Here is a 26,833-nt window from a genome sequence, read left to right as displayed (position 1 = left end):
AAAAGAATTATTCAAAGGAGCCGGTTTGTTTGAATCTACAGCCCAAAACACGCAGCGCTTCTGGTATAGTTAGATTCCCGAAACAATCATTCTAATGAGCCGGTTCTTTTGAATCTACAGTGCAAAACATACAGCACTTCCATTTACAGGTATAGTCCAGTATACAAATAATTTTATACTTATGTCCAACTAAAAATAAAATAAGAATTGTTGAAGTCTCACAAGCCTGAAGTCAGGGACAGACGGCCATAGGGTGAACCGCGACTTTTCCCAGTGGGCAGAACGGTGACGAACAGGCGGCGATAACATGAAACGGGCTGCTGCGTTATGCCGAATGGGCCGCGACTGGCTGAAGAGGGCTGCAAAACAGCACTGTGATATGCTGAAGGGGGCCACGATATGCAGAAAAGGACAGTGACAAGTGCTAACATGAGACTCTGTTTTTTTTTTTTTTTTTGATGGGGAAAGGAAAGAAATGAGGAGATGGCTTTTTACCATATTTTGTGGTTATCTACACACCATTATTATGGGGACACCATAATAATGTAAAAAAAAATTTTTTATGAATTTTGCATAATACGTCCCCCTTTAAATCAAGCAGTGCAGTTACTGTGACTGGTTGTTCATATGACAATGTATAATTGAAGATGCATGAGTTTTGTGTAATATGTGGAATTTTATTAAAGATAAATGAATTAATGAAATATGCCATCACATTTTTTGTTGGTTTAGATTTGTTTATTTAGAATATAGTTAGGATAGATTATTGGATCGTAATTATGTCTCTAAAAAGTATATAAACACAACTTTTACAAGAATTTTACTACATTTATTTCTGATTTATTTATATCAGCTCTGTAGAAATCTGAAATGATCTCATTATTTGATAACATATAGCAGAGGGTATTAAATACAAAAATAATTGTATTTCTCATTTCCAAGTAATTATTTTTAAAAAAGGTACTAAAAGAAATAATGGAATCATTACTGGAACCGTTAAGGAACCAGATCATTAAGAGGAATCATTAAATTCCTTACGATTCCCATCCCTAGTTCGGAGCTATAAATGTTTCAGTATTATAGACAAGTTGAGGCAGAAAAATGAGTTAAAATTGTGTCTTTGTGTAAACTGGATTTCTCAGCTGAGCCCAAAGGCTGTCCTGCAGAGTCAACACAAAGCATATTAACACAGCAGGAGTGAGTTTGTATGACCTGACCAGTTCAGCTTGTTTCCTGTGTGTTACTGCTCTAGGGTCTTCTCACCCTTCTTCCCCTCATTACCCAGAAGGCAGTAGCTTTTTTGTTGCTCCAAGCCCCTCCATATGATGCACACACACACACACACACACACACACACACACACACACACACACACACACACACACTGGTGCTGCTGTCCTGCACCTGCTCCTCACAGTTCAGACTAGAGAGGCCTGGCAAAAGCTCATCACACAGACACACATACTAGTCTATTTCTCCATACAGTATATTCTCTTCACTGAAATCATTAATATTTTTTTTTCTTCTTTTTTAACTCTCTCTTGATACATCTCTTCCAGTCAGACTTTCCGTTCATGCCCCCATCCTCCAACACCATATACAAACCACTTACACACAATCTAATGTATTGGCAACACAATTATAAGGTATATGACAATGTGTTTGAGGGCTTCCAGAGGGAGCTCATTAGCGCAATGTGTACGGTGTCTGTTTAAGTCCCACATATCTCTCAACGCTCCTAAAATCGTCCTGAAAGTAAGACAAGAGACAAAGGCAAGGGACCTGATGGAAGAAACAAAAGTAATCATTCAGTAAGTTATCTCCAGACAGCTTGTTCTTTGTAGTTTAAAGGCATATTACATAAATAGTTTTTTTTATTTTTTTATCTTTTATTATTCGTCAACACATATTTCATGGTGGGAGGGTTTTGTCGATCTAGGGATGCTGTATGGTTGTGAACAATTTTGCTGTGCTTTTCAAAAGTTGTTATGATAAATATATTCATTAGGGGATATTTTCAAACTAATTTCGATGTGCCACATCTATGGCATGCAGTTACTGCAGCAAATCATTTTGTCAACATTGAAAATATTTAAGTGAACCATGTCTTTTTGAATATAAAACTTGAGCAAAATGAGAAAAATAAATTGATTTGGATTGTGCAAACTAGATGAATACAGCATGTTAAACATTATTTTGCATTTCTTTTCTGCTTTTTTCCACTTTATTAATTCTTGCCATCTCTTCTCCTTGTTTTTGTGTCTCTTCCCTTTACTCTTCTTCTTTAAGTGCAACAGGGATTATTTGGGTAGCTTGGGATCTCTTACTTGGTCCTTTTTCATGAGATGTTAAAGTAAAGTAGGTCATTTTTGCAGTTCTTGAGTATGTTCTTCTATTCTACACACACATGCAGCAAGAAGAGATCTTCTACACAGATGTTGTCCATTGAAGGTTTTGTTCTTTTAGTAAGCATTTTTTAAGCTTGATTTTCAAATGGAATTCCAAATGTAGCTGTTTGCAGAGGAAGAGGTCTTTATTCACGAAACCATGGCATTTTTACTGACAGAATAAAAGATGCTTACTTAACCTCCTGAAACCCAGGTGTGACTGCTGCCATGCTAAAATAATATTTAGCTTTATAAATTCTGAATTTTGTTCAACATGTACTAATAACCATTGTCCCATGTCTGCCAAACATGTCATCTGCAGCCTGAAAATGAACTTCTGGTCAGATGTTAGGAGTAAATGCACTTAGCTGCATAGGAAAGCTATAGGATGCTCCTTTGCTCCCTATTTAGTAAATGACTTAGTGTGCTGTCTGTCTGCAATGGTCTCAGAACAGTTCGAAATGCACCTTATGTTCATCCCAACTTTTTACTTTATTCCTTAGAACACAAAGGGGGATTATACTCAGAATGTAGGTGTCCATTAATATTCACTTTCATTGCATAGAAAAAAAAGACGTAATGAATGTGAAGGGTGACTAAGACTGTCATTTTACCTAACATCTCCTTTTGTGTTCCATGGTTGAAAGAAAGTCATATAGATTTGGAACAACATGAGGGTGAGTAAATGATGACAGAATTAGAATTTTGGGTGAACTGTTTCTTTAAACCTCTGCATACCTGCCATTATGCCACCAAACCACTATGAAGACTTCACCCTATTAAACAGTTCTGTGCATGTGAGTTTGTGTATCCCTGCTCTTGGCTCATCATGTTAATCAGTGCTGTGAATGTTCCTGTTGATGAGTGTGAGTCCACACAGCTGTTCTGAAGTCTGCCGTGTGCCCAGGCCAGTGCGAGTGCGCATGTGTGTGTGTGTGTGTGTGTGTGTGTGTGTATGTGTGTGTTAGAGAGATGTCCGGCTGTGTGGGCAGATGTCTCATTGCACAGATGGTTTGTCACTGGTGGTTCGGACCATCCAGTTCAGTTGCGGTGGACCAGACACACAGAGTCCAAACTCATAATCCACCCCTCAATTTATACTTAAGACTATCATTAATGCTTAATTGTTGCTGGGATTGTGATCTAGCAGTTAACACACATGCGCAGACATAGCAATCTAAATCTGAATCTGACTCGCATAGTTTCCCGTTCCCATTTCCCCACTCTTCTTTCCATAATTTTCTGTCCAAATAAGCCAAAACCACACTGATTTTTCAGATTAGATTGAAATAACATTTCGTCGTTATTTTTAATCTGCTATGATTTCTTTAAGAAATTATTAATTGATTTGTGTGTTTTCTCTGCATTTTGTGCCAATCAAATGCTATGATTTTGAAAATCACTTCATCCAAAATCTTTATGATATGGTACATGAATCAAAACAAAGACTGTTTTGTTTGCATATCTGTGAATGCAAGTGTGTATGATTATAAATGTGTGTGTGTGTGTCATGGGATTGTCTTGAACCTGCTGAGTGTTGCAAAAGGCATGCTGGGGACCAAATGTCCAATATTTACCACATTTTAACGCAGAGAGAAAGAGTAAGTATCGAGAGAGAAAGCAAGAGTCAGGGAGAAAGTTGTGCAATGCATGTACAGCTATCTCTGAAAGACACACACACACACACACACACACACACACACACACACACACACACACACACACACACACACACACACACACACACACTCATATTGGCTATGATCTAATCCCTCTATTGTCAGAGAATGATATACTCTGCCTTCCAGGGGTTCTTTCTCAGTCTTTCTCTCATTCAGTAGCTGTAGTGTGTGTTGGAGCTGGGCACTCCTGCTGTGCTGCTCAAACTGGAGGCCCCTGTGAATGGACCACTTGCTTCTCTCAGATTAAACATCAAAGTCCAGCTGGCCCTGCAATTCAGCACAATACAACACAGCACACTGCGCTAAATATAGAACTGCCCAACACAGAGAACTGTGTTAAATATACAACACAGCCCTAAATATACAACTACACAGCACACTGTGCTAAAAATACAACACTGCCGTAAATATTCCACTACACAACACAATACACTGAATGTATTGTGTAGTACAACTACACAATACGATACACTGTTTGAATATACAAATACACAACATTGCAAACTGCGCTAAATATAAAGCACTGACCTAAATGCATAAATATAATGTTCAATGTACACAATATACAACTCTAACTAGGGGCAGTGGTGGCTCAGCGGTTAAGGCTCTGGGTTACTGATCAGAAGGTCGTGGGTTCAAGCCCCAACACCACCAAGACACCACTGTTGGGCCCTTGAGCAAGGCCCTTGAACCTATCTGCTCCAGGGGCGCCGTATCATGGCTGACCCTGCACTCTGACCCCAGCTTAGCTGGGATATGTGAAAAATAAATAATTTCACCATGTATATGCAGAAATGTATGTATAATGTGTGACAATTGGTCAAATTAATTAATTAATTAATTAACTAAACAATCCACATAATTAGCCTTTTTTCTTTCTTTGCTCCAGTCTTTCTTTTTCTTCCTTACATCGATCCATCCATCCTGCCTTCTTTCCTTCCTTATTTTCTTCTGTCCTTCCTTCCATCTGTCCTCTCTGCATTCCTTTATTCCTTCCTTGTTCTATTCATTCTTCCTTCCACCATCCATCCATCCATCTGTCCTTCATTCCTTGTTTTTCCTTCCTTCTGTCCTTCCTTTCATCATCCATCCGCCCGTCCATCTCTCCTTCCTTCCGTCCTTCCTTCCTTATAACCTTATGTGATGAGGAGATGGGCAGGGCCGGGCCGTGAGGACCCACCGCCGGCCCTGAATTGGACTAATCTGAGGGGGATAAAGAGAGAGAGAGAGAGAGAGATGCACATGGCCACGCTGCCTGTGTCTGTTTGTTTAAGTTTTTTGTTGTTTTAAGTTCATTTATATAATTAAACCTTTATGTAGACTGTTCAGCTGGTTCCCGCCTCCTCCTTGCCCGTCCTTATACTGTTACAGTGGTGCCGCAACCCGGGAGGGAGGAGGGATGTGCTGTCGCGGAGTCCTCACCACTGCCATCTGCCAAAGGAGCGGCCGTGTGTCCGGGGACGGAGGGGACACTGCCGGCCGCTGAGAGCTGGAGGAACAGCTGCCATCCGGCTAATAAGGGGAGGTGTGGTTCTATTCGCCTAGAACGGGAGGACTAGCTGCCGTCCACTGGGGTAGGAGTGAGCTGTCGTCCGCCAAAAGGTTGAGGAGTGCTTGAGGGACCAGGTGACAGCGTGTCCGGGAACCGGCGAGCAAGTCAAGTCAAATCATTTTTATTTGTAAAGTGTCTTTCACTACACACATTGTTTCAAAGCAGCTTTACAGAAAATCATGCATTATCGGAAAATGAAACTGTAATATCTATAATGTCTTAAGAGTCATCATTGTGTAGTTTGATAAAATACAATTGTGAATTGTGTTTAAAAATATGTAATTAAATAGTAATCGTATTTAGAAACCCAGTGAGCAAGCCAAAGGTGACTGTGGCTAGGAACTCAAAACTCCATAAGATGTTGCTTAATGGAGAAAAATAACCTTGGGAGAAACGAGGCTCGCTGTGGGGCCAGTTTCCCTTCTGGCTAACATCATGAATATAATGCCAATATTACTTAATTATGTGTAGTATAATGATGAAGGGTTTTGTTGGCAATTAATTGATTGTCTATGTATTCCATTATTAGATTGTAGTCTATCAGTAGTCCGAGGTGATGCAGGCAGAGATCAGTGAGGTGCATCGCAGTTCAACCGGCTGGTAATTTCGGTGAGAGCTATCCTAAGTCCAATGTTCAGACAATGACATATAATGTATCCCATGTCTTATGGTTGGAGTTGGCATAAGTTCATCCTCTGAAGTCCATCGTAATAGACTGAAGTTATGTTTGGCTGGCACCGGCATTTAGTCATCATCACTCAGAGACACGTAGCATTGGAGTCCAACACGAAGCAGGAATGGAGCTAGATCCAGCCGGTTCTGGTGACCTCAAGATAGGAGTTCCGAGGTTATAACAGGGATACAAATAGAATAATATTAGCATAGATTCCATTCAATTTATTGCAGATTTATATATCATGATAAATTTTTCTGGTTTCTGGGTTCGGCAGACCCAACTAAAGCAGCCTAATTTTGAGTTGAAGGATACATTAGGTGTATACCTGGCTAAATAGATGAGTCATTAGTCTAGACTTAAACTGAGTGAGTGTGTCTGCATCTCAAACAATGTTAGGGAGACTATTCCATAGTTTAGGAGCCAAATATGAAAAGGATCTACCTCCTTTTGTGGATTTTGATATTCTAGGAACTATTAACAGGCCAGAATTTTGCATTCGTATTGAACGTGATGAATACAGCAAGGTAGAAGGTCACTTAAGTACTGCGGAGCTAGACCGTTCAAAGCTTTGTATGTAGTTAACAGAATTTAACGTAATTAAACCAATGTAATGATGATAAAATTGGGCTAATATGATCATATTTCTTGGCTCTAGTCAGCACTCGGGCTGCTGAAGTTGAACCAATTGAAGTTTATTTATTGATCTTGCTGGACATCCTCCCAGTAATGCATTACAATAATCTAGTCTTGAGGTCATGAACGCATTAATTAGTTTTATGACATCAGCAACAGAGAGCATGTGTTGAAATTTAGCAGTATTTCTTAGGTGGAAGAATGCTGTTCTACAAACATTGGTATTTTGATTATCAAAGGACAGACTGGTATCAAATATAACACCTAAGTTCTTCGCTGTTGAAGACGATGAAACAGTACATCCATTGAGAGTGAAATTATATTTTAGCAGCTTGTTTTTAGAGGTTTTTGGTCAAATAATTAGTACCTCTGTTTTGTAGGAATTGAGTTGAAGGACATTTCTGGCCATCCATTCTTTGATTTCATTGATACACTCTGCTAATTTGCAGAATAGTGAAATTTCGTTTCGAAATATAAAGTTGGGTATTGTCGGCGTAAGAGTGGAAACCTTTTCCACGATTTCTGATAATATCTTCCAGGAGAAGCATATACAAGGAGAAAAGCTGTGTGTTTATTCCGCCTATTCATAAATGTCTCACAAAATTTGTATACATTAACCTGACTTGAGCAATCCGACGGCAAGGCTGTCGCAGGGGTTCTCGTAGGCATGCGTCGCCTGTTTGAGTTTGGAGGGATGGATGCCAGTTGCTGCTGTCGTGTTTTGTTCTGGGGGATGTTTGGGTTTTGATGGTTTGCGCTAATGTTGGAATGTAGTCTTTATAATCTTGTTTTTGGCACACAATCTATTTTTTCTTATATGTCAAAATGTCAAATGTTAATATGAGTGCATTGTCTCTGGTTGGGGCACCCCATAAAAAGAAGGAAGCTTATTTCTCTTCTTAAGCATAATAAATATGATATAGTGAAAAATGTGGAAAGATATGGGGTGAGCATTTTTTATAGTGGTGGCTCGAGTAAGAGCTTAAGCGCCGAATGTCATCTAATGGCTTCAGGGAATTGACCCGATTTAAATACAGATATAATACTATTTTGTTGTGGAAGTTAGAGTTTTGGGTATTCAGGGCAAGACAGTCATACTTTGAGTCAGGGGACAAGGCAGGGAAACGTCTGGCTACATATGTAAAACAGAGAGTGTCTATTTCTACCATTCCCTCTGCTAAAATCTGCTGGTATATGAAATATTTACCTTGGCCATTGATATTAATAATGCTTTTAAAGAATTCTATCTTGATATCTATAGTTGAACGTTTTCATCTACTGATGAAGATATTAGAAACTTTGTGGAACCATTATAACTTCCTAAACTGAGCAAAATATTTATCTTGATTCTGAGATAATTGACTACAGGCAAGGCTCTGGGGCAAGATGGCTTTGCTACTGAATTTTTAGATCTTATGTAACAGAAATGGCTCCACATTTGCTAGAAGATTATACAGAATCATTGAAGAATGGAAAGCTTTAAATGTGTGACAAAAATAATCTGCCCAGATATCAAGCCTTACTTGGGAAAATCCTGTGTTTTTTCATCAGGGTTGTCCGTTGAATTCCTGTTGCATTGAGCGGTCAGGAGAATACGATCTGGATTCGGTCCTTTGTCTTACGCTCGTCAGTGAAAAGACACATCTCTGCGTTGTTTCTCGGGTCCGGTGATCGAGAGAAACGTGGGAGGTAGTCAACGTTGATAGAAAACGATTGAGAAGGGATGCTGGTCACCTTTTCTGTTTTCTAAATAAATTCACTGTTGTCTTGCAGTGAAAATGATATGAACCGGTTGTAAATAGTATACCACACGACTGGAACAAAGCTAAGTTAATCTTACTCTACCATGGTGAGGTTAGAAAAACGTGGTCTCTCTTTGTCCAGAAGGAGGGAAATTCCTTTGTGTAGATATGTCTCTTTAGAGTGCAGCGAGGCTGTAGTTGTAGGCAATGAGGCTGGAAGCAGAGAGAGCTAAATCAAATCGGACCGCTAGTTTTGTTAAGAAGATGATGTCATCGGTCATTGGCCGCTTTTGACCAATGACATTTGAGATTGAGTCCCCCCTTGTATCTGCTTTCTATTTTTATCGCGATTAAACCCGCAACAGTTTTTCTCCTCTGTGTTACACAGATTATTGCAGTGATTTCAAAGCACGACTTAATAGAAGTCAAGAACAACCATAAAAACAAACAATTGCATGAGGGATTCTCATCGATCTCAAACACTCACTGCTCAGGAACAACCAACAACAACAAACAATTGCAATAAGTCATGGCATCCGCTTGTGTTATTTCTTCCTGCATTGCATGTTACATGTTTACTATAGCTTCTTTCCTCAGCAGTGAGGGATTTACACGTGATAAATGTAAGGAATTAGTCAGGCTGATGGAGAAGGTTAACGAGTTAGAGACAAGCATCCAAACGCTTGTGGAGGTCAGTGAGAGAGAGAGGCTGGTTGTGGCAGGGCGGGGCCGGGTGGTGATTCTACACACCCGGTCCCTTATCAGGCTAATCAAGCCTCCGAGAGGGATAAAGGCGACTGCGGAAGATGGTGAGGGAGAAAGAGATTGTTTACGGGCATGTCCGTCATGTGTGTGTTTGTATATTTAAGTTTTTTATTCAAATATTATTTATATTGTCAAGCCAGTTCTCACCTCCTCCTTGCCCGTCTAAATCACTTTACAATAAGCAATGCTAAAAAAGTTAGCAGGCTACAAACACAGACTCAAGCTTTTCAATTGCACAACAAGACAGCCACATCTATAGCAAGTGCTACTCACTCTCTCTCTCTCTCTCTCTCTCTCTCTCGCTCCGCCTCGCACTTTCCTTCTCCCCATTCCCTCCCCTTGTCTCTCCCAGGTCGGAAGGGCAATGCCCCCCTCCGGGAAGGGAGGGGAGTGCGTCATGCCGGGGGTTTCCCCGGACTGAGTCGGGCGATGGAGGAGTGTGACAAGGAGGAGGGCTAATCAGCCGGGAGGGAGGATAAAGACAAGCTGGAGGAACCAGTTCAAGAGAGAGACGCACGCGTTTCTGTTTTATGTTGTTTTAAATTCATTTATTTCAATAAACCTCCTCCTTACCCGTCCTTATACTGTTACACCTCCCTTCCTTGCTTAAATTGTTCCTTCCATCCATTTTCCTGTCCTTCTTTTTGTCCTTCTTTCCTTCATTCCTTGTGTCCTTTCTTATTGCCGTCTTTCCTTTTCTTTTTTCCTTCCTTTCTTTTTTCCTTACTTTTGTCCTTTTATCCTTCCTTCTATTTCCTTCCTTCTGTCCCTACTTCCTTCCTTCTACCTTCCTTAGTTCCTACCTTGCACCCTTTTTTCCATCTATCTTTAGTTCCTTCCTCCCTTCCTTCCTTAATTTCTTCCTTTCCTTCTTTCTTTCCACCTTTCTTTCCTTACTTCATTTTGGCCTTCCTTACTTCCTTTTTTCCTATCATCCTTCTTTACATCCTTCCTTTTTTGAGTCCTTCCTTCCTTCTGTCTTTTTTTTGTCCATGTTATCTTCCCTTCTTCCTTCCTTCATTCACCATCTTTCCTTCCTTCCATTCAGGGCAGTGTGTGTGTCACGGGTTACAGGGACTGCTTTACAGTTTCTTGTAAGATTTTGCTTGTTTTAAGCAACTTTTCAGGGTTTAATATTGTTAATTCACGGCAATCGTGTGTGTGTGTGTGTGTGTGTGATGTTGACAGAAATATTGAGATATCTCAGTGGACTGGTGTGACCTGCATTCAATTAAACTATTAATTGAAACAGGCTCTCTTAATGAGGTTACATACAATCATTAAAGAGGCTGCCTGATATCGCCCAATTCTGTAGAGATACAACAGCTTTTCCCTACAGATTCCCAACCTCTCCTGCTCCACACAATTGGGTCAGTGTCAAAAACATCACATTACTTAATATTCTCTCTTACATACTTGCTTTTGTTCCATGTACATATCTTAAACACACATATAATAACACTCAATAATGCTTACATCTCTTCTGTAATTAGGGTGAAGATACCAATAGCATATTTAATTACATCAGCCACAAGTAAGAAAGTTGAACAAAGCTCCCTTAATTTGCACATAGTTTCTGTGTGTTTGTGTATGTGCAAACTTTTTAAGGGAAAAGATAATGTACAGAGAGCAGGTCATTATCGCAAAATAAACCCTGACAGGGTAATAAGGGCATATTTTGTAATAATTACCGGCTGACTGTTCGTTATCCTACTTGTTACAAGGCTACTTACCAAATATATAAATAAATGTATTGATTTTAGTTGGCCTAGTTTTATCTTACTTTTGGGTTTGATTTTCTTAAGAGAAATTAACTATAGTACAGTACAAATTTAATATTTTTAATTTGCAATACAGTTTACTTTTTCTAAGGACTAGTTAACATATTTAGCTACAATGCAACATGTCATCCTTTATTTTAACTTCTCTCTCATCCAGCTTTTTGTGTCTCTTGTGGTTCCTTGTTCTTTTGAGCAATGTTTTAATTTTTCCTGCTGTAACTGGGGACTTCTGAGCTTCTAGCCATTGATTTTGTCCTCACCATATATATTAAAATAAAAAAAATTTTTAGTTGCAAGAAGGCTACAATTAGTAGTGCGAGAGACATGACGGTAGCACCAGTATATCGCCTTGGACAACGGTCAAATACATAGTTAAGTAGCAGTCAATATACAATAATATTTGACTGCTCAATGCCAAATAAGATACAAATATTCCAGAGAGTCATGTAATAAGTGTAGGTATCCATGTGTATCACCTGTTGCACATCATAATGTAAACAGCATTCATTCTAACATGTTTCTAGAAGCATTACTACAACCTTTGCTAAACTGCAGGTGACTTTTCTTTTCATCTTTCTGCTCTCTGCTCTCCCGCTATTTCTCTCTCTCTCTCTCAATCTCACAGACACACTTAATCTTTCAAAAAATATCAAAGTGCACCACATCACCAGCAGCACGAGTTGATTTAGATTTCAAATGTCTCTAAATCATTAATGTACTCTTTTAAAAATAAAAATTTTCTCATAGTGCTTTTTTATCGTCTCCTCTTCCTCTAAGAACCTTGAAGTTAACCAAAGGGATAAAATACTGCACCAATTTATGACAAAACTGCACCAATATCATTTTTGTTGGAGAGCTTTTGTGCACGCTCGCATACACTCAGTGACCTGACCCAGACCTTACCCCTATTTGAATTAGTCTGTTTAAAGAATTGTAATGACCAGCAGACATATTATATTTGATTTGTTTTGATTTGTATTAGTAGTACTTGCTAAGGCAAGCATCACAGTTACTATCGCGTTGGCTCATAACTCGACCCACAATATCTCTGCTATAGACATTAATTATACCTACGATTGCGCCACCCTGTTAATTTCTCTGCACCACTCCTGAAATGAGGGGGCTCCAGCTGACTTACATCCCCTAAGAATGATCAATCTGCTGATCATAACTCCGGCTAGGACATAACTTTTTATATATCTTTCGAATATATAATGGTCAGAAATGGCCCATCCCCTAAAATACAGAGCCTGGGGCAAAATGAAATTTGAGTGTCCAATATGTCACACATAAATCTCTGAATCCTCAACCAAATTTCTTGGTTCAAATTTCTAGCACACCACCAAAAACATGGGTTGTATTTAAGACCAAACCTATACAATATAGAAGGGGTCCAATATAATCTATGTAAAATATTAAACTGCATAAGGTGCACCCTTGCATCTCTAGATGTAGACTTAATGTTTTTTAATCCTAGCCCACAGTTACTCCTCCAATACCAAGTTTAAATCTTTCCAAAGGCAGTAATCACCACTCCCAGAGTATCTGCCACTTTAGGTGGGAGTTTACTAATCCCAAAAATATTACAGAGCAGGTGGCTGTAAATACCTAAAGAATTGAGACCTGGGAGTCCCAAAAATGCAAGATATGGATGTAAATTAACTTCTCCGGTTAGTTTGATAGAAAGGCTTTGCAATGGCGAAATAATAATAAAACTAAATCTTGGGTAGGCCTAGCCTACCTTTATCAATCGGCCTATGCAACTTACTGAAATGTAATCTGGGACATTTACCATTCCAAATGAAGGACTTCGCTATGCTATAAAATTGCTTGAAATACGAGAGAGGGACATTTATAGGGAGAGATTGTAGCAGGTAATTGAATTTTGGAATACAATTCATTTTAATAACATTAACCTTTCCTTTCATAGATACATGTAAAGAAGTCCATCTACCCACATCGCTCGAAAACTTTTTATTAAAGGGTCAAAATTAATCACACAAATTTGCTGGGAATAAAATACCCAAATACTTAATGCCCTGTTTGGGCCACTGGAATGCACCTGGCTGAAAAGCCATTATTGGCCAGTATGGTGTCAGAGCTAAAGCTTTTGATTTAGACCAATTCACTCTGTGTACTGAGAATTTAGAAAAGGAATGAATAATTCTCTGGAGGCAAGGCATAGATCTAGTAGGGTCAGAGACAAATAAAGCAAAAGCTTATGCGCCACGCAACCCGCCACCACCCCTGGAAAATCATCCTCCCTTCTTATCGCAGCTGTTAATGGTTCCAGGGCAAAACCCTACCGGGTGCCCACTATCCAGAGTAAAATTGTCTGAAATTATTCCATTTGTTTGAAATGCCGCTACCGGGTGTCTGTAAAGTAACTTAATCCACCCAATAAAAGTATTCCCGAACCCGTGCATTTCCAAAATCTTAAAAAGTTTGTCCCATTCAACCATATCCAAACGCCTTTTTGGCATCAAGTGAGATGGCAGCGACTTGAATCTGATAATCCCCCGTTGCCCACATGATATTAATGAAATGCCTAATGTTATCAGAAGAGTTACGGCCCCGAATAAACCCCACCTGATCTATATGTATAAGAGATGCCATAATGTAATTAAGATGTAATTAATCACTTAGCCAAAAGTGTTGACAATATTTTAACGTCTAGCTGGATCATGGAAATCAGACGGTAACTCTTACACTCGCTTGGAACTTTGTCTTTTTTTAAGAATCAGACTGATCCGGGCTTGCATCATGGTTGGAGGAAGCTTTCTATTCTTTATTGATTCCGTATAAACTTCTAGCAAAAGTGGAGCCAGTTCTGTAGCATAAGATCTAAAAAAAACTCAGTGGGAAAGCCATCTGGCCCCAGAGACTTGTCTGTAGGCAAGGCCATCATTACTTTGCCAAGCTATTCCAAGGTTAACTCAGAATCTAGATATTTTTTTGCTCAGTCGTCAGTTAAGGAAGTTCTGTGGTTCCACAAATTTCTAATATCCTCTTCATTAGAAGAAGACGTGGGCCTACAGAGATCAAGATAGAATACTATTTTCAGGTCTTGCCCTGAATAGCCAATACTTTACCTTCAGCGACAAAATAGAATTATATCTGTATTTCAATCGGGTCAATACCCTGAGGCCATTAGATGATATTTGGCGCTTCAGCTCAGCCTCAGCACTTTTAATACTCCCTTACAATTGCACACATTTTTGTGCCTTGGATTTTTTTGGTGAATGAGGCAAACTATGATCCAGCCCCTAAGAACCGCCTTAAGTGCCTCCCAAGCCATGCCCACAGAGGATACTGAGGACCAGTTTGTCTCCATATAGACATTGATTTCAGTCTTTATCATTTGTTGCAACTCAGGATTTAGCAAAAGAGATACATTAGAATGCCAACTATATGATTTATTTGTATTTTATTTTTTTATCTGAGACTAAAAGGTTTCCAATTGAGCAATCAACAACAGATGAAATGAGGGACTTAGATATAAAAATATATATATATTCTAGAGTAAATCTTAAGGACTGATGAAAAAAATTGATAGTTCCTATCAGATGGGTTCAAAAGTCTCAAAATATTTACACATCCCTTGAAGCATCAGTTTTGCTCTTGGGGGCTTGCACACTTTTGCTTCACTGTGATCAAGAACTGAGTCCATCAAAAGATTACAGTCTCCTCTCAATATTATATCATGCAGGGAGCCAGCAGCTTGCAACATCCCTTCAAGATCTATAAAAAAACCCTGATCATCAATGTTCGGTTCATAAATATCAGCCAAAATAAAACTATGCCCCTAAATGTCTGCTAATGACTCTTCTTAATTTATCTTTACTCTGTTTGAGACATTTTAATTAAAGATTTTTACTTTTCAGTGTAATGACTCCCTTGCTCTTACTCGAAAAAAAAATTACCACCCCCATATTTTTTAAATTTTTTCACTATATCATATTTCTTATGCTTAAGAAGATAAATAACCTTCCTTCTTTTTATGGGGTGCCCCAACCCATTGGCGGAATAAGCACAAAGAGTGTGTAGATTCATCCACAAAACTGTCCTGAAGGTGTGCCATGCTCCAGCCATTAGACAGAACCAGCATTAAAAAGAAAATGCTCAGTTTCCTCAAACAGTCAAGTGAATGATCAGTGAGCCAGTCCACTCAGCTACAATGTGAGTACCACAAGATAACTTACTCTCTCCGTTGACTTTATGAAGGACATCTTGCTGTGGGCATGTGAATTTTTTACAGTGTTTTACAAATTTTAAATTTTGACAGAAAGATCAGTGCAAAAGTAACCTTCTGTTGATGTAAAAGTTTCTTGCATTCCTTGAATCGATCACGTTTCTCTCTTGTTGAATTTGCAAAGTCTGGAAATAAGAAAATGCTGTTGTTTTTCCCAAGAAATCCTTTCTTTACTCCTCGCCTCGTGTAACACAAGATCTTTGTCAGATGATCTCAGAAATTTGGCCAGAATTGATCTGGGCCGGTCTCCCTCAGCAGATCAATGAGCAGGAATCCTGTGAGCTTGCGCGATTTCCAGCTTATGGCCTGCTATGTCGAGTAGATTCGGAAGGAGCCCATCTAGGAATTTCACCATATTCTGTCCTCCTTTGTCCTCAGAAATTCCGACTTAACGGCTGTTATTCCTCTGGCTAAAGTTCTCCATGACCTACAAATTCTCCCAGACACGCTCAAAATCCACCTTGGTCACTAGCGGATTAGCAGATAATTCCCTCTCCAATGACTCCAGATAATCGATCCATTTCATCCCCCACGCTTGTAACCACCTCAGAGAACTTTGCTTCCATGGCAGTGATTGATTGACATATCACAGCAAGATCCTCCTAGTCAGCAACAAAATCTCTTCCACATATCCTGCATCTGTCGCGGCCTAATCAGGGGAATCAGCTTGAACACGTAAGTGTCTTTTAATGTGTCCAGAGCTCAAGGATTTTTAATTCTTTGACATATTGTCCTCCTAGAACAGTTATGAAATAGTGTATTGAATCTTACCGGTTTATATCATTAAAAGTGTTAAAACTACCAAAAACAATTCACACATCTAATCCTCGAATGGCGTCCTGGCTGTCCCCAATTATACCTAACTCCTTACACCAACACCTTGCACCAAATTGTTTATCCGTTCAAAAATCACATTTGTTAAACTGATATTTGAATCACAGTTGTTTTTAAAACATTTAAAGCATTTTCACAGCATCTCCCTAATTTGGGATTTCACACATACCATATTTTGTAACCTCTCTGTTGATTAGTCTCTCTCTGCTCAGTGTGGAAAAGGTTGTTTGGAACACCAATACCAAGTATGTTCGCAACCCAGTATAATTGAGACATGTAAAGATAGAAATAAATATTTAAATAGCAAAATCTACATGCAAAGGCCATTTTAAATGTTCTAGGATTAGAGATGTGAATTAATCAAATGGTGTCCATGGGCCTTCAGATGTTTGATCATAAATGATTAGACTCTGATGATAGAAGTGATTTGAATATTAATAAGATTAAATCAAATGAAAATAGGATTCCGTTTCCCATGAGCCCTGTTTCCTCTTGACCTTCTTGAGATGATGAAACCCAGGGATAGCTGGATAGCTCCTCAGAAGCCTCCATGTATGTATTTGCAACAGGATGCCGATGCATCAGCCAGACTATAAAAGTAAACGTTTCAAGTGACTGAACTCCACGAATTATAAAATCCTGGCAGAGGCATGGAAAACTTTGTGAATAAACTGACACATACTGACACACACACACACTTAAATATACTCACTCACACATAAATGTGCAAACCTGCCATGGCAGAGGAAGATGGATCCAGGGACAGATTGTTAGTGACTTGTTAATTTCTATACCTTCACTCAAGCTTGGTGCATCTGCAGTCAAAGTGATGGGCCATAGCTAAAACTATCAACATATAGTCTCTCTCTTTCTACCTGTGTCTTTCTATCTCTTCATGTCTCTCTGCTTCTTCCCTACCTCCACTCTTTTCTCAGTGCCTTTATACCCATATCTTTACTGGGATGTGGCAGCCATCATACCTCCCACTTTTTAGAAACGTTAATTTTTTTCCCCTCGCACATTTTGTTGAGAAATATTCATAGACCCCGTTTACACCTGGTATTAAGATGCATTTCCAATGATACAATCACAAGTGGTCAACGCTAAATACAGATTTAAACAGGGTCCAAAATCTTTTGTGATCGGACCCCTAAACCCACGTACATGATAGTAAAAAAAAAAGCATTCATATTTGAGGTTTAATCTCTAATCTATCTTGATGCATCCTGGACTGCAACAAAGCACCACCCACTCACCTGTCAATCAATCACTGTGCTAAAATGAGAGTGCCAGTTACGTTCGGCTTTAACAGGAAATAACCATATGATTCCAAAAAATATAAAAGCCGGAAGCACACGCCCCCCTGTCTCCTGAACGTCCTAGAGGACCTGAAAGGCTCCCAAGCATTCCTGAGATGGACGACCCAGGGAACGAGAAATTTGCTGCGGAGCTGGTAAGCAGAACACTCTGTCTCCCAGTGGAGGGCCGGGAGGAGAATCTTCAGTTAAAGTTATTTCCTTTGACAAACCCACTTCGGGCTGTGGTACCCACATTCTCAATAATAGAGCAATTTCCTCTTTTCCTGGGTCATCTGGCCCGCAAATGCCATTCTCACGGCAAACCGGTGCCAAACTCCAGCAGTCCCGGCACCCTGGACCCCTCACCTCCGGACCCATGACTGCTGCCCGCCGGCCGGTTCTGACAAGTCCAGAGGATGCCTACACGAGACCTCCTCCTCAGTAACTAACCCGCCCCCTGCCAGGTGTGCAGAGCAAGGTAAGTGCTTTGAGTCTTCTCTCAGTACCAAAGCCTTGGGACGCGCTTTTGCCTCTTGATGCCACACTACCTGCTCCACCTCGTTGTGAAGCCTCGCCAGGAACGTCAAAAATAATTTTCCCCTTAGTGCCCCTCGCACGGACCTTGGACGCGTGGCTCTCAGTTCCCAACCCATTGCGCTGGGTGGCCAGGACCATCCGACTCGGCTACGCGATTCATTTCGCCAGGCCCCGCCCCCTTTCGGTGGCGTCCGCTTTATCTCAGTGCACGGCGAAGATGCCAACACTCTGCGTGTGGAGATCACGACCCTTTTACTCAAAGACGCGATAGAGCCTGTCCCTCCAGCAGAGATGAAGAAGGGTTTCTACAGCCCTTACTTCATCATACCCGAGAAAGATGGCGGATTATGAACGATCTTGGACTTGCGACTTTTCAACCGGGCGATGCACAATCTCCTGCTCAAAATGCTCATGCAAAGACACATTCTAACTTGCGTCCAGCATTAAGATTGCTTCGTAGTGGTAGACCTGAAGGACGCGTACTTCCACGTCTCTATCTTGCCTCGACACAACGCTTCCTACGGTTCGCGTTCGATGGCCAGGTGTATCAGTACAAGGTCCTCCCCTTCGGCATGTCCCTGTTCCCTCGCGTCTTCACAAAGGTCGCAGAGGCAGCCCTTGCCCCGCTAAGGGAAGTGGGCATCCACATACTCAATGACACATACTCATACTACCTCGATGACTGGCTCATCTTAGCCCACACTCAAGAGTTACTGTGAGCCCACAGGGACCAGGTGCTCAGACACCTCAGCCGCCTAGGGCTTCAGGTCAACTGGGAAAAGAGCAAGCTCGCCCCGGTTCAGAGCATCTCTTTTCTCGGCATGGAGTTAGACTTGGTCTCAATGACAGCACGCCTCACCAACGAGCATGCTCAGTTGGTGATGAAATGCCTCACCTTATTCAAGCCAGTCATAGCGGTTCCTATAAAACAATTCCAGAGGCTCCTGGGGCATATGGCATCATCCGTAGTGGTCGCAACACTGGGGTTGATGCATATGAGACCACTTAAGCACTGGCTTCAGACTCGAGTCCCGAGACGGGCATGGCGCCGCGGCACGTACCGTGTGTACCCGTGTGCCGCCAGACTTTCAACCCCTGGACAGACCTCTGTTTTCTGCAGACAGGAGTCCCCATACAGCAGGTGTCACGATGCGTTGTTGTTTCCACAGATGCCTCCAAACTGGTTTGGGGTGCCATGTGCAATGGGCAAACAACCGGCGGCTCCTGGATGGGCTGTCGTGACAAGGAATGCTCAGCGGAGAGTGGAGGCTCCACCCCCAGGTGCTCACATGTTGCTGTGTCCTGTGCGTGCTTTGCACACCTAGGTAGTCCACACGCAGAGCTTTAGATGTTCTGAGCAGCTCTTTATCTTCTTTGGTGGACAGCGTAAAGGGAATGCTGTCTCCAAACAGAGGCTTTCCCACTGGGTCGTTGATGCATCGTACTGGCCTATCACACCCCTTGCGGGTGCGAGCATACTCAACAGGAAGAGTGGCATCCTCTTGGAACCCATATGATGTATTTCACCACTCTTTACCTCCCCCCAGCCTGGGCAGGTGGTGGTCTCCGCGGTGTCTTTTCCCCCTGAAAGAATTGGAGTTGGAAAAGAACGCCTTCTCCGCTGATGCGTGTGATTGCATTAAGATGGCCCCAGCCGCTTTAGCTCTATGCGATAAACAGGGAGGCGCGGCTGGCGCGGCCTGCTCCCATGCTTGGCACGTCGCTTTGTTCCCCCCTTCGGGGTGCCAGGAATCTAAAAGGTTTATGATGATTTTTATGGGCCGTTGTGGAAGGGTACGTGTAGTCTGACGCAGCCTGTTGCTTTGGCACGCAACTGCCTGCCCGCACCTGCATCATCAGCGCACGTACACATTTCATCGCATGGTGTGATTGAATAGGGACCCCTAGTGTCGCTTTACTCAACACAACTTCGAAGTGAGCGACAGACGGGGAACGTTTAGGTTACTGTTGTAACCGCCATCCCTGATGGAGGGAACGAGACATTGTGTTCCCCTGGCCATGAATCTGAACCGAGCCACTGCTATGGCCAAACCTTATTCTAGGCTCTTCAGTGCAAAACCTGAATGAACAGAGGCATGATTCCCTCCCATTATATCACTATGTCTGGGGGAGGGATATACTAATTCTAGACAAATTCTAATTGGCCTTTTCTCAAGTTCAGAGGTAACCAAGGCCTTCAAGAAATTCCCCTAGTGTCGCTTCACTCGAAACAACGTCTCATTCCCTCCATCAGGGAATGGAGGTTACAACATTAACCTAGATGTTGTAAATGATGATGTGTTTCACCTGACCACTTGTGATCGGATCATCTGAAACACATCTTAATACCAGTTGTAAACAGGGCCATATTTTAGGAGTTCGTTTTTGGTTATGTAGAAATGTGTTGAAGAGTAGACGTGTTGTTGGCGGCATAAAGAAATTACTTGTAGACCAAGTTGAACCTTCTGTTAACCAGTTGCATCAGCAGTGGACTGAACAAATTCACAAGCGGTAATCCTACCGAGGCTAGCGACTACTTACCTGCATTTCAGCAAATCGATTAGGACAACTGGGCAAACATTATATCTCCTAAATATATTCATTAGCCAAGCTTTTTTTTTTTTTTTTTTTTGGACAGTGATGGTACAGAAATGATAAGAGGAAAGAGGAAGGAAAAAGATTGAGACCCAACGTAAGCCAAACTTGAACCTGTGTTTCCCATATGAGCATCACAGCTTAATGTGTCTGGAGCATGTGTGCCTAACCACTAGGACATGTTTCAAATATTTTTTACCTTTTTTTCTTTTTTTGTTCATTCCCATTTAAACTTTTCTGCTCGCTGCTTTCTTTCAAAGATGTGGTGGTCAGATAAAAGCAATTTCTATTTGTGAAAAGGCTTATTTTTCCTGTAATTGTATCATAATACTACATGTAATCTTACCTTCATCAGCAGTAGTCAAAGTATAAGATCAGTCCACCACTATGGAAGATGTTCATGGTACACACCAATCGGTCTTAACAGTGATTTCTCCCTTTGTGTGTGTGTACATTTACAGGCAGCCATGGTACTACGGCTGGGGTTTTAATCTCCCACGAGGACAAGCTCTGCTGGACAAGTGGAACCAGATACCAGACTCCACAGATATCCTTCTCACACACTGCCCTCCTCTGGGTAAGACCTAAATCGCATACAAATACACACACAAGCATGCCCTGTAATGTTTCTTCCCTATTTTTCTGGTTTGATCCTCACACACACACTTAAGCTCTGAGGTTTTGGCAGATGGAGTTGCTACAGCAGGCTTCTAAAGCATGCAACAGTGAAACTGTTCGCAGTGTAGCAAATCCCTACGCACATAATAAAATCCTCTCACATACACTCCTATGTAAAGATTGCGTACTGTAAGTTTCTGCATGAAGACAGCTGCAGTTGAAAACACTAAACTTTTGGGCTTTGAGATTGTGACAAAGTGTAATTCTCATGGTAAGGACATGTCTCTCTGTTCATTTGTGCAGATGTGGGTGTTTATCAGAGTGTTGCAAATTAGCCCCAAATGACGCCTATCAAGATTTATGATGTGTGCATCTATGTGTGCATTGCATATACAGTATATAGATGTCAGGCTGCAATCGTAAAATTTTGTTTGTAGTCTGTAAAAATAATTTTGGATTCACTCAATTCATATATGGAGTAAGTCACAAATCAGATTCCCTGTTCCGTCAGTCCTGAAGAACTAATGGTAGATTGTCCCATAAATGTAATGCTAGATTGTCAGAACATGATAAATTGGGTTGGAAATGTCAAAGATGGCAGACTTTGAGAGTTCCTGACATTACAAACTTGTGCTATTACCACCGTGACTAACTCAACCTAACTCAAGAGCACAAATTAACCAAATTGTGTCTTGTCTATTTCTATGGCATTAATAAATAATTTTGATTGTTTTAGAAATTGCAAGCCTAAAATTATAAGCCTATTTATTTTGCTATCCTAACTATGTACGATTAAATGTTTAGCTGCCTTTTATTATATGCATTTAGCATAGTTTTTCATTGATGTCAATTTTTGTATTTTTGTCTCACCATTTTTATTGTCTCAATATTCATTAAAGGCCTATAATAAGAGGCTTAAGCTAAATGGTGATTTGGTTTTGGGTGGGCTAAATTTTAAGTTTAACCAATAAAATGAAAGCCAATGCATTCAGTGGCCCAATAGCTGTCAAGATTTAGAGATGTGCTAAATAAATTGTAACCAGTAAAATGAAAGCCAATGATACAGTAATGCAATAGCTGTCAAGATGTAGGGGTATGTTAAGTTTAAGGGAAATCCACTTTGAAATAAATGACCAAAAGGGGTGACTATATTATCCAGAAGGTGAGAAATGCTAATGTGACTCAGGTGTGAAAAAGTCCCCTGAAAGACATCTTAAGAGGGATACTTACCATGGCAAAAAATGGTCATAACATGGAAGGAATCATTAGTCTCTAACATCTGAAATGGTATATAATTGGATTTATATGGGCATATGGAATTTGGCACCCCCGACCAGTACTTTTGGAATACATCCAAAATTCAGTGGTTTGTACAGGAATCTACTGGTCTGGATACAGCTCTTTTCATGCAGTGTATAATTAACTATTTTGTAGGTTTTTTGGATTGGGTGCCCAGGAAGATGCAGCGTGTTGGCTGTATGGAGCTTCTGAACACAGTCCAAAGGAGAGTTCAGCCCAAACTACATGTGTTTGGACACATTCATGAAGGTAACTTTAACACTCACAAATGTTCTCACAATGGACACCTTCTCACAAGGATGTAAACATCAGTTGGTTTCTTTAATGTTCAGGGAAAAGTGATATTCATATAGCATACCCAACGCATACATGAAAATCCACACACACTGTAAAACTGAAATATATTTGTCAATATGTCAATCCACTTGTGTTTGGGGTTATCAGGGCAACATTTCTCCCTTGGTGCTTTGTCTTCTGAGAGCTCCATTGCAAAAATTAGATCACATTCATATTCACTGTAAATTTAGCACTCTCACTCAAAACGCTTTTAATAGAGGTTTTATATTATACAGTTTGCAATCAACATTATAGGCTTTTGCATGTTTGTGTGAATGTGTGCTTCCGTGTGTATTTAAATGGGAAATAAGGCATTATTATAAGTCAAAAAATTATAATCTAAGTATTTTATTTGTCACCTACATACTTGCACGTAGTGCATAGGCAAATTAAATGCTTTCTCTGCAGGTCATTTCTGGCTTGAAGGGATAGCTCAACCAAAAATGAAAATTCTGTCACCATTTATTAACCCTAATGTTATTGCAAACCTACCTGTATTCTTCTGTGGAACACAGAATGAGACATTATGTAGAGTTTAGATTCAGTAACCATTCATTTTCATTGTATTTAAAATAAATGGTGACTAAAGGTAACATTCTGTCTTACATCTGTTGTGTTATATTTCTTCCTTTATATATTGATGCCATAAATTGCACCTCTAAATTTAAGCAGTGCGGTTACTCAAGAATCTCTTAAAAAGAATAACATTTGTCCATACCATCAAAATGATATGTTATTTACACTTTATTTGTAATCTTTTGCTGTTTTAAATATTTTAGCAGATGATAAAAATTGTTAACGTAGCATGTGCATGTGTCCATGCAAAAAAAAAATAAACAACTTAATACACACACATAACACTTGATTTAACCTTGCTTTTAACTGTATTGCAATAATTTTACATCCGTTTTAATCTTTTAACTGCATCAACTGATAACTAATTGTAGCGTCTTGCACCAAAACATCAGAGTAAATTAATTTTGTTCTTCACCGTAATCAATTAAAATATCTCTGTTCTTTGTGTTTGTGTAAACTAGGTTACGGTATGATGACCGATGGAACCACCACGTTCGTTAACGCATCAGCATGCACGGTGAACTTCCAGCCAATGAACCCGCCCATTGTTTTCGACTTACCCAATCCCAGGAGCTCATGATTGAACTGAGATCCGCCCACTACCTCGTTCTTTCAATCAGGGTTGATTTTTGAGCGTGTATGGATACTGTGTAGTGTATATACCTGTAGAGCTGGCAAGAAAGATGCTACTTTGGATATTCCCAAGGAAATGTTCATCTTTTTTGTGCTGTCTGCATGCTCAAACATGAATAGAGGCATTTTTGCCTCTTACAAATGGGCGTTTGAACTCTTTTCTGACTCTTTGTGTTGCACTTGAATCGGCATGACAATCGCATAATTATAAGGACATGGAAGCCAATCAGTGCTCGTGGTGGGAAGCCAAGCTTTCTTCTTATTGGCTGGCTCTTATTAAAGGAACTTGGTAACCTTGTAGCCTCAATGGACCACTAACTTAAAAGAAAAGTCTCAGTCTCTCATCCTACTTTTTTCTATCTGTTTTATCTGCTCTATTGTTATATGTTGCTCTCTTCAACTTGGAGCCATGTTGGCATATATTAGGAGGAATATACTTGGCCTAAACTGGAATGTAATGTTTATAATATCGATGGTTAAAAAGAAACATAACAAAATTCCTTCCACTTTTTCATGCATTATTTATTGTTCGATTTACTGTAAACGTGCAAAACTGTGAGTGTGTTTTAAAGCAAACAGTCCATTACTGATGCTGTGTGAACTTTAACAGTAGTTTGAAGTGTTTGTTTAAAGTCAAATATTTAAAAGTTATTCTAAAGCTCCTCAGTTAACATCCCACCTCGGAATATCAAAGACTCTGTACGTACGCAATGTGCACTTTTGCTTAACAAGACGTTGCACTTTGATCCACATGCTCCCCACTATAATTTATTAACATTCCTCCTGGCGATAATTTATTCCCATGTGTTTTACAGCTCTTCAGCATTAACTGTGTGTGGCATTAGGCCTATATGATGGTTCTGTTAGATGTGCAGAGGATTTTCATCTACTCCATATAAATGGATGAATAAAAATGAACAAATCGAACAAATTATCGTGCTGACTCTGAGAGTGTGTGTGTGTGTGTGTGTGTGTGTGTGTGTGTGTGTGTGTTAGTGTGACTATGGGTTCCTGTGTTTGCATATGCGATCAATTGCTCCTCTTTCATAGAATGAGGAAAAGAAAGAATCAGCGGATGAAGAGTTTGAAGAGATAAAAAGAAAAATATTGGAAACAGATATCTGGGATACGGAATTCTGTCTCATCTTGCTTTCTTTCATTTTAAGGGTTGTGTCTGTTTGTACACTTGTTTTGCATTCGGTCAAAGGTCAAACTTTGCACTCCCTTGTGGCTTTTCCTCTTTTCATTCGTTTGTGCAATTTGTCATCAGGTTTACTGTTGTTCTCCAGTTATTTTTTAACAGCATGCTGTTCTGAATTTTAAATCAGATTCTGTGACTTGTTTGTAAATGTATTATGTTGCAAAATTTCAGTGCTTAAGATACATCATTATTTTTCTTTATTTGGTGGATATTTTTTGTTGTTGTTTTGGTCAATTAATTTTTTTTGCCATCTAAACAAGAGTTATGGTGTTGAATAAATTCTGTAGCAGAGATAAATTCCCTGCGGATATCGTTCTTTCTTAGAAGCTGTTTCTTTTGTTCTGGGTAAGATCATTTACACAACTTAAATTAAAACTTAAATTCATATCACTAGGGTTATGTCCTTTTTTCCTCTTAAATCTCTGTTTCTCCTTTTTTAAATTAGAAACGATTCCCTATTTCCAGAGTATGCCCTATTTCTTCCTCAGTCTCTCTCTTTACTTTTATCTGTTTCTTTTTGTGTGGCTGCGTATGAGACAAATAGATTCCAACATTATTACACTCTCACATTTTTGTTCTAATCAAAGAGCTCTGAATTTCATATCAGTTATCTGGACTAGGCTTAAAACGTAAATTATCTTGGTAAAAATTGTCCTCGCTCTTGTTTCATTTCAGCTCTTCCCTCTTCCACACCTCTGCACATCCTAATGAAATCCCTCATTCAAATAATTACATGAGTAATCCTGCGGGAAGGAAGGTCATTTATACCAGACTGGCTTTTACTATGCCATTAAAGACTGTTCTGTGTCATCCTTGCCACTTTTTACCTACACATTCGCTATTTCTCTCCTTATGTGCCCACTTCTATTTTCTTAGATCCTTTTTGCGCCTCTACATCCACTCATGTGCTTTCCACTGAATTCTCTGTATGCACCATCAACATCTTTCTCTCTGTCATCTTGTATGCTTTACACAGAGATGTCCTCTACTGTCAGTCCTCTGCATCTCTTATAAACTGGAGGGATCTCACAAATGACAAATATGCGGCATCTTTCTGTCAGCCGCTTCATGCTCTTAAAGCCAAACTGAGGCCTGGTTTACTGCATTTCAGTGCTGTTAAACATCCCGGGGCGTGCCGTATGGCTCACTCTGAAACAGTTGAGTGCGGTGGAACAAATATGTGTGCAACTGCCATTGGAAAAAAGGAAATACAAAACAATTAGCTGCAACAATGCATGCTGATTACTGTCATATGCTGCTTAATTATGAACAATGTTTGTTGTGACAAAAACGTTTAATTTTTGCATGATCATCTTTGAATTGCGCATATCCTGAAGCAGAAGGTGCTTGATTTATTCTTAAGACACAGTTATAAATATTGAAGCTGAAAACAGAATCCTGTTATTTTTTTATTGTGTCCTCCAGGGTGACATTAT

General features: G+C 40.1%; 1 protein-coding gene across 2 annotated transcripts in view; it reads left to right on the top strand.

Annotated features, from left to right (window-relative positions):
* The window catches only part of LOC127639181 (metallophosphoesterase domain-containing protein 1), a 56,859-nt gene extending 31,307 nt beyond the window's left edge, over positions 1-25,552 (top strand). For both annotated transcript variants that reach the window (XM_052121075.1, XM_052121074.1), the window contains exons 5-7: positions 21,196-21,311; positions 22,787-22,900; positions 24,025-25,552. In XM_052121075.1, coding sequence (XP_051977035.1) covers positions 21,196-21,311; positions 22,787-22,900; positions 24,025-24,143 — 349 coding nt within the window. In that variant the 3' untranslated portion in view covers positions 24,144-25,552. The remainder of the gene's footprint in view (positions 1-21,195; positions 21,312-22,786; positions 22,901-24,024) is intronic.
* The last annotated feature ends 1,281 nt before the right edge of the window (positions 25,553-26,833 follow it).

This window comes from Xyrauchen texanus, chromosome 47 (genome assembly GCF_025860055.1).
Source record: "Xyrauchen texanus isolate HMW12.3.18 chromosome 47, RBS_HiC_50CHRs, whole genome shotgun sequence".
Classification (NCBI taxonomy): domain Eukaryota; kingdom Metazoa; phylum Chordata; class Actinopteri; order Cypriniformes; family Catostomidae; genus Xyrauchen; species Xyrauchen texanus.
Note: the sequence above shows the minus strand (reverse complement) of the source record. Positions and strands in the feature narration are given on the sequence as shown.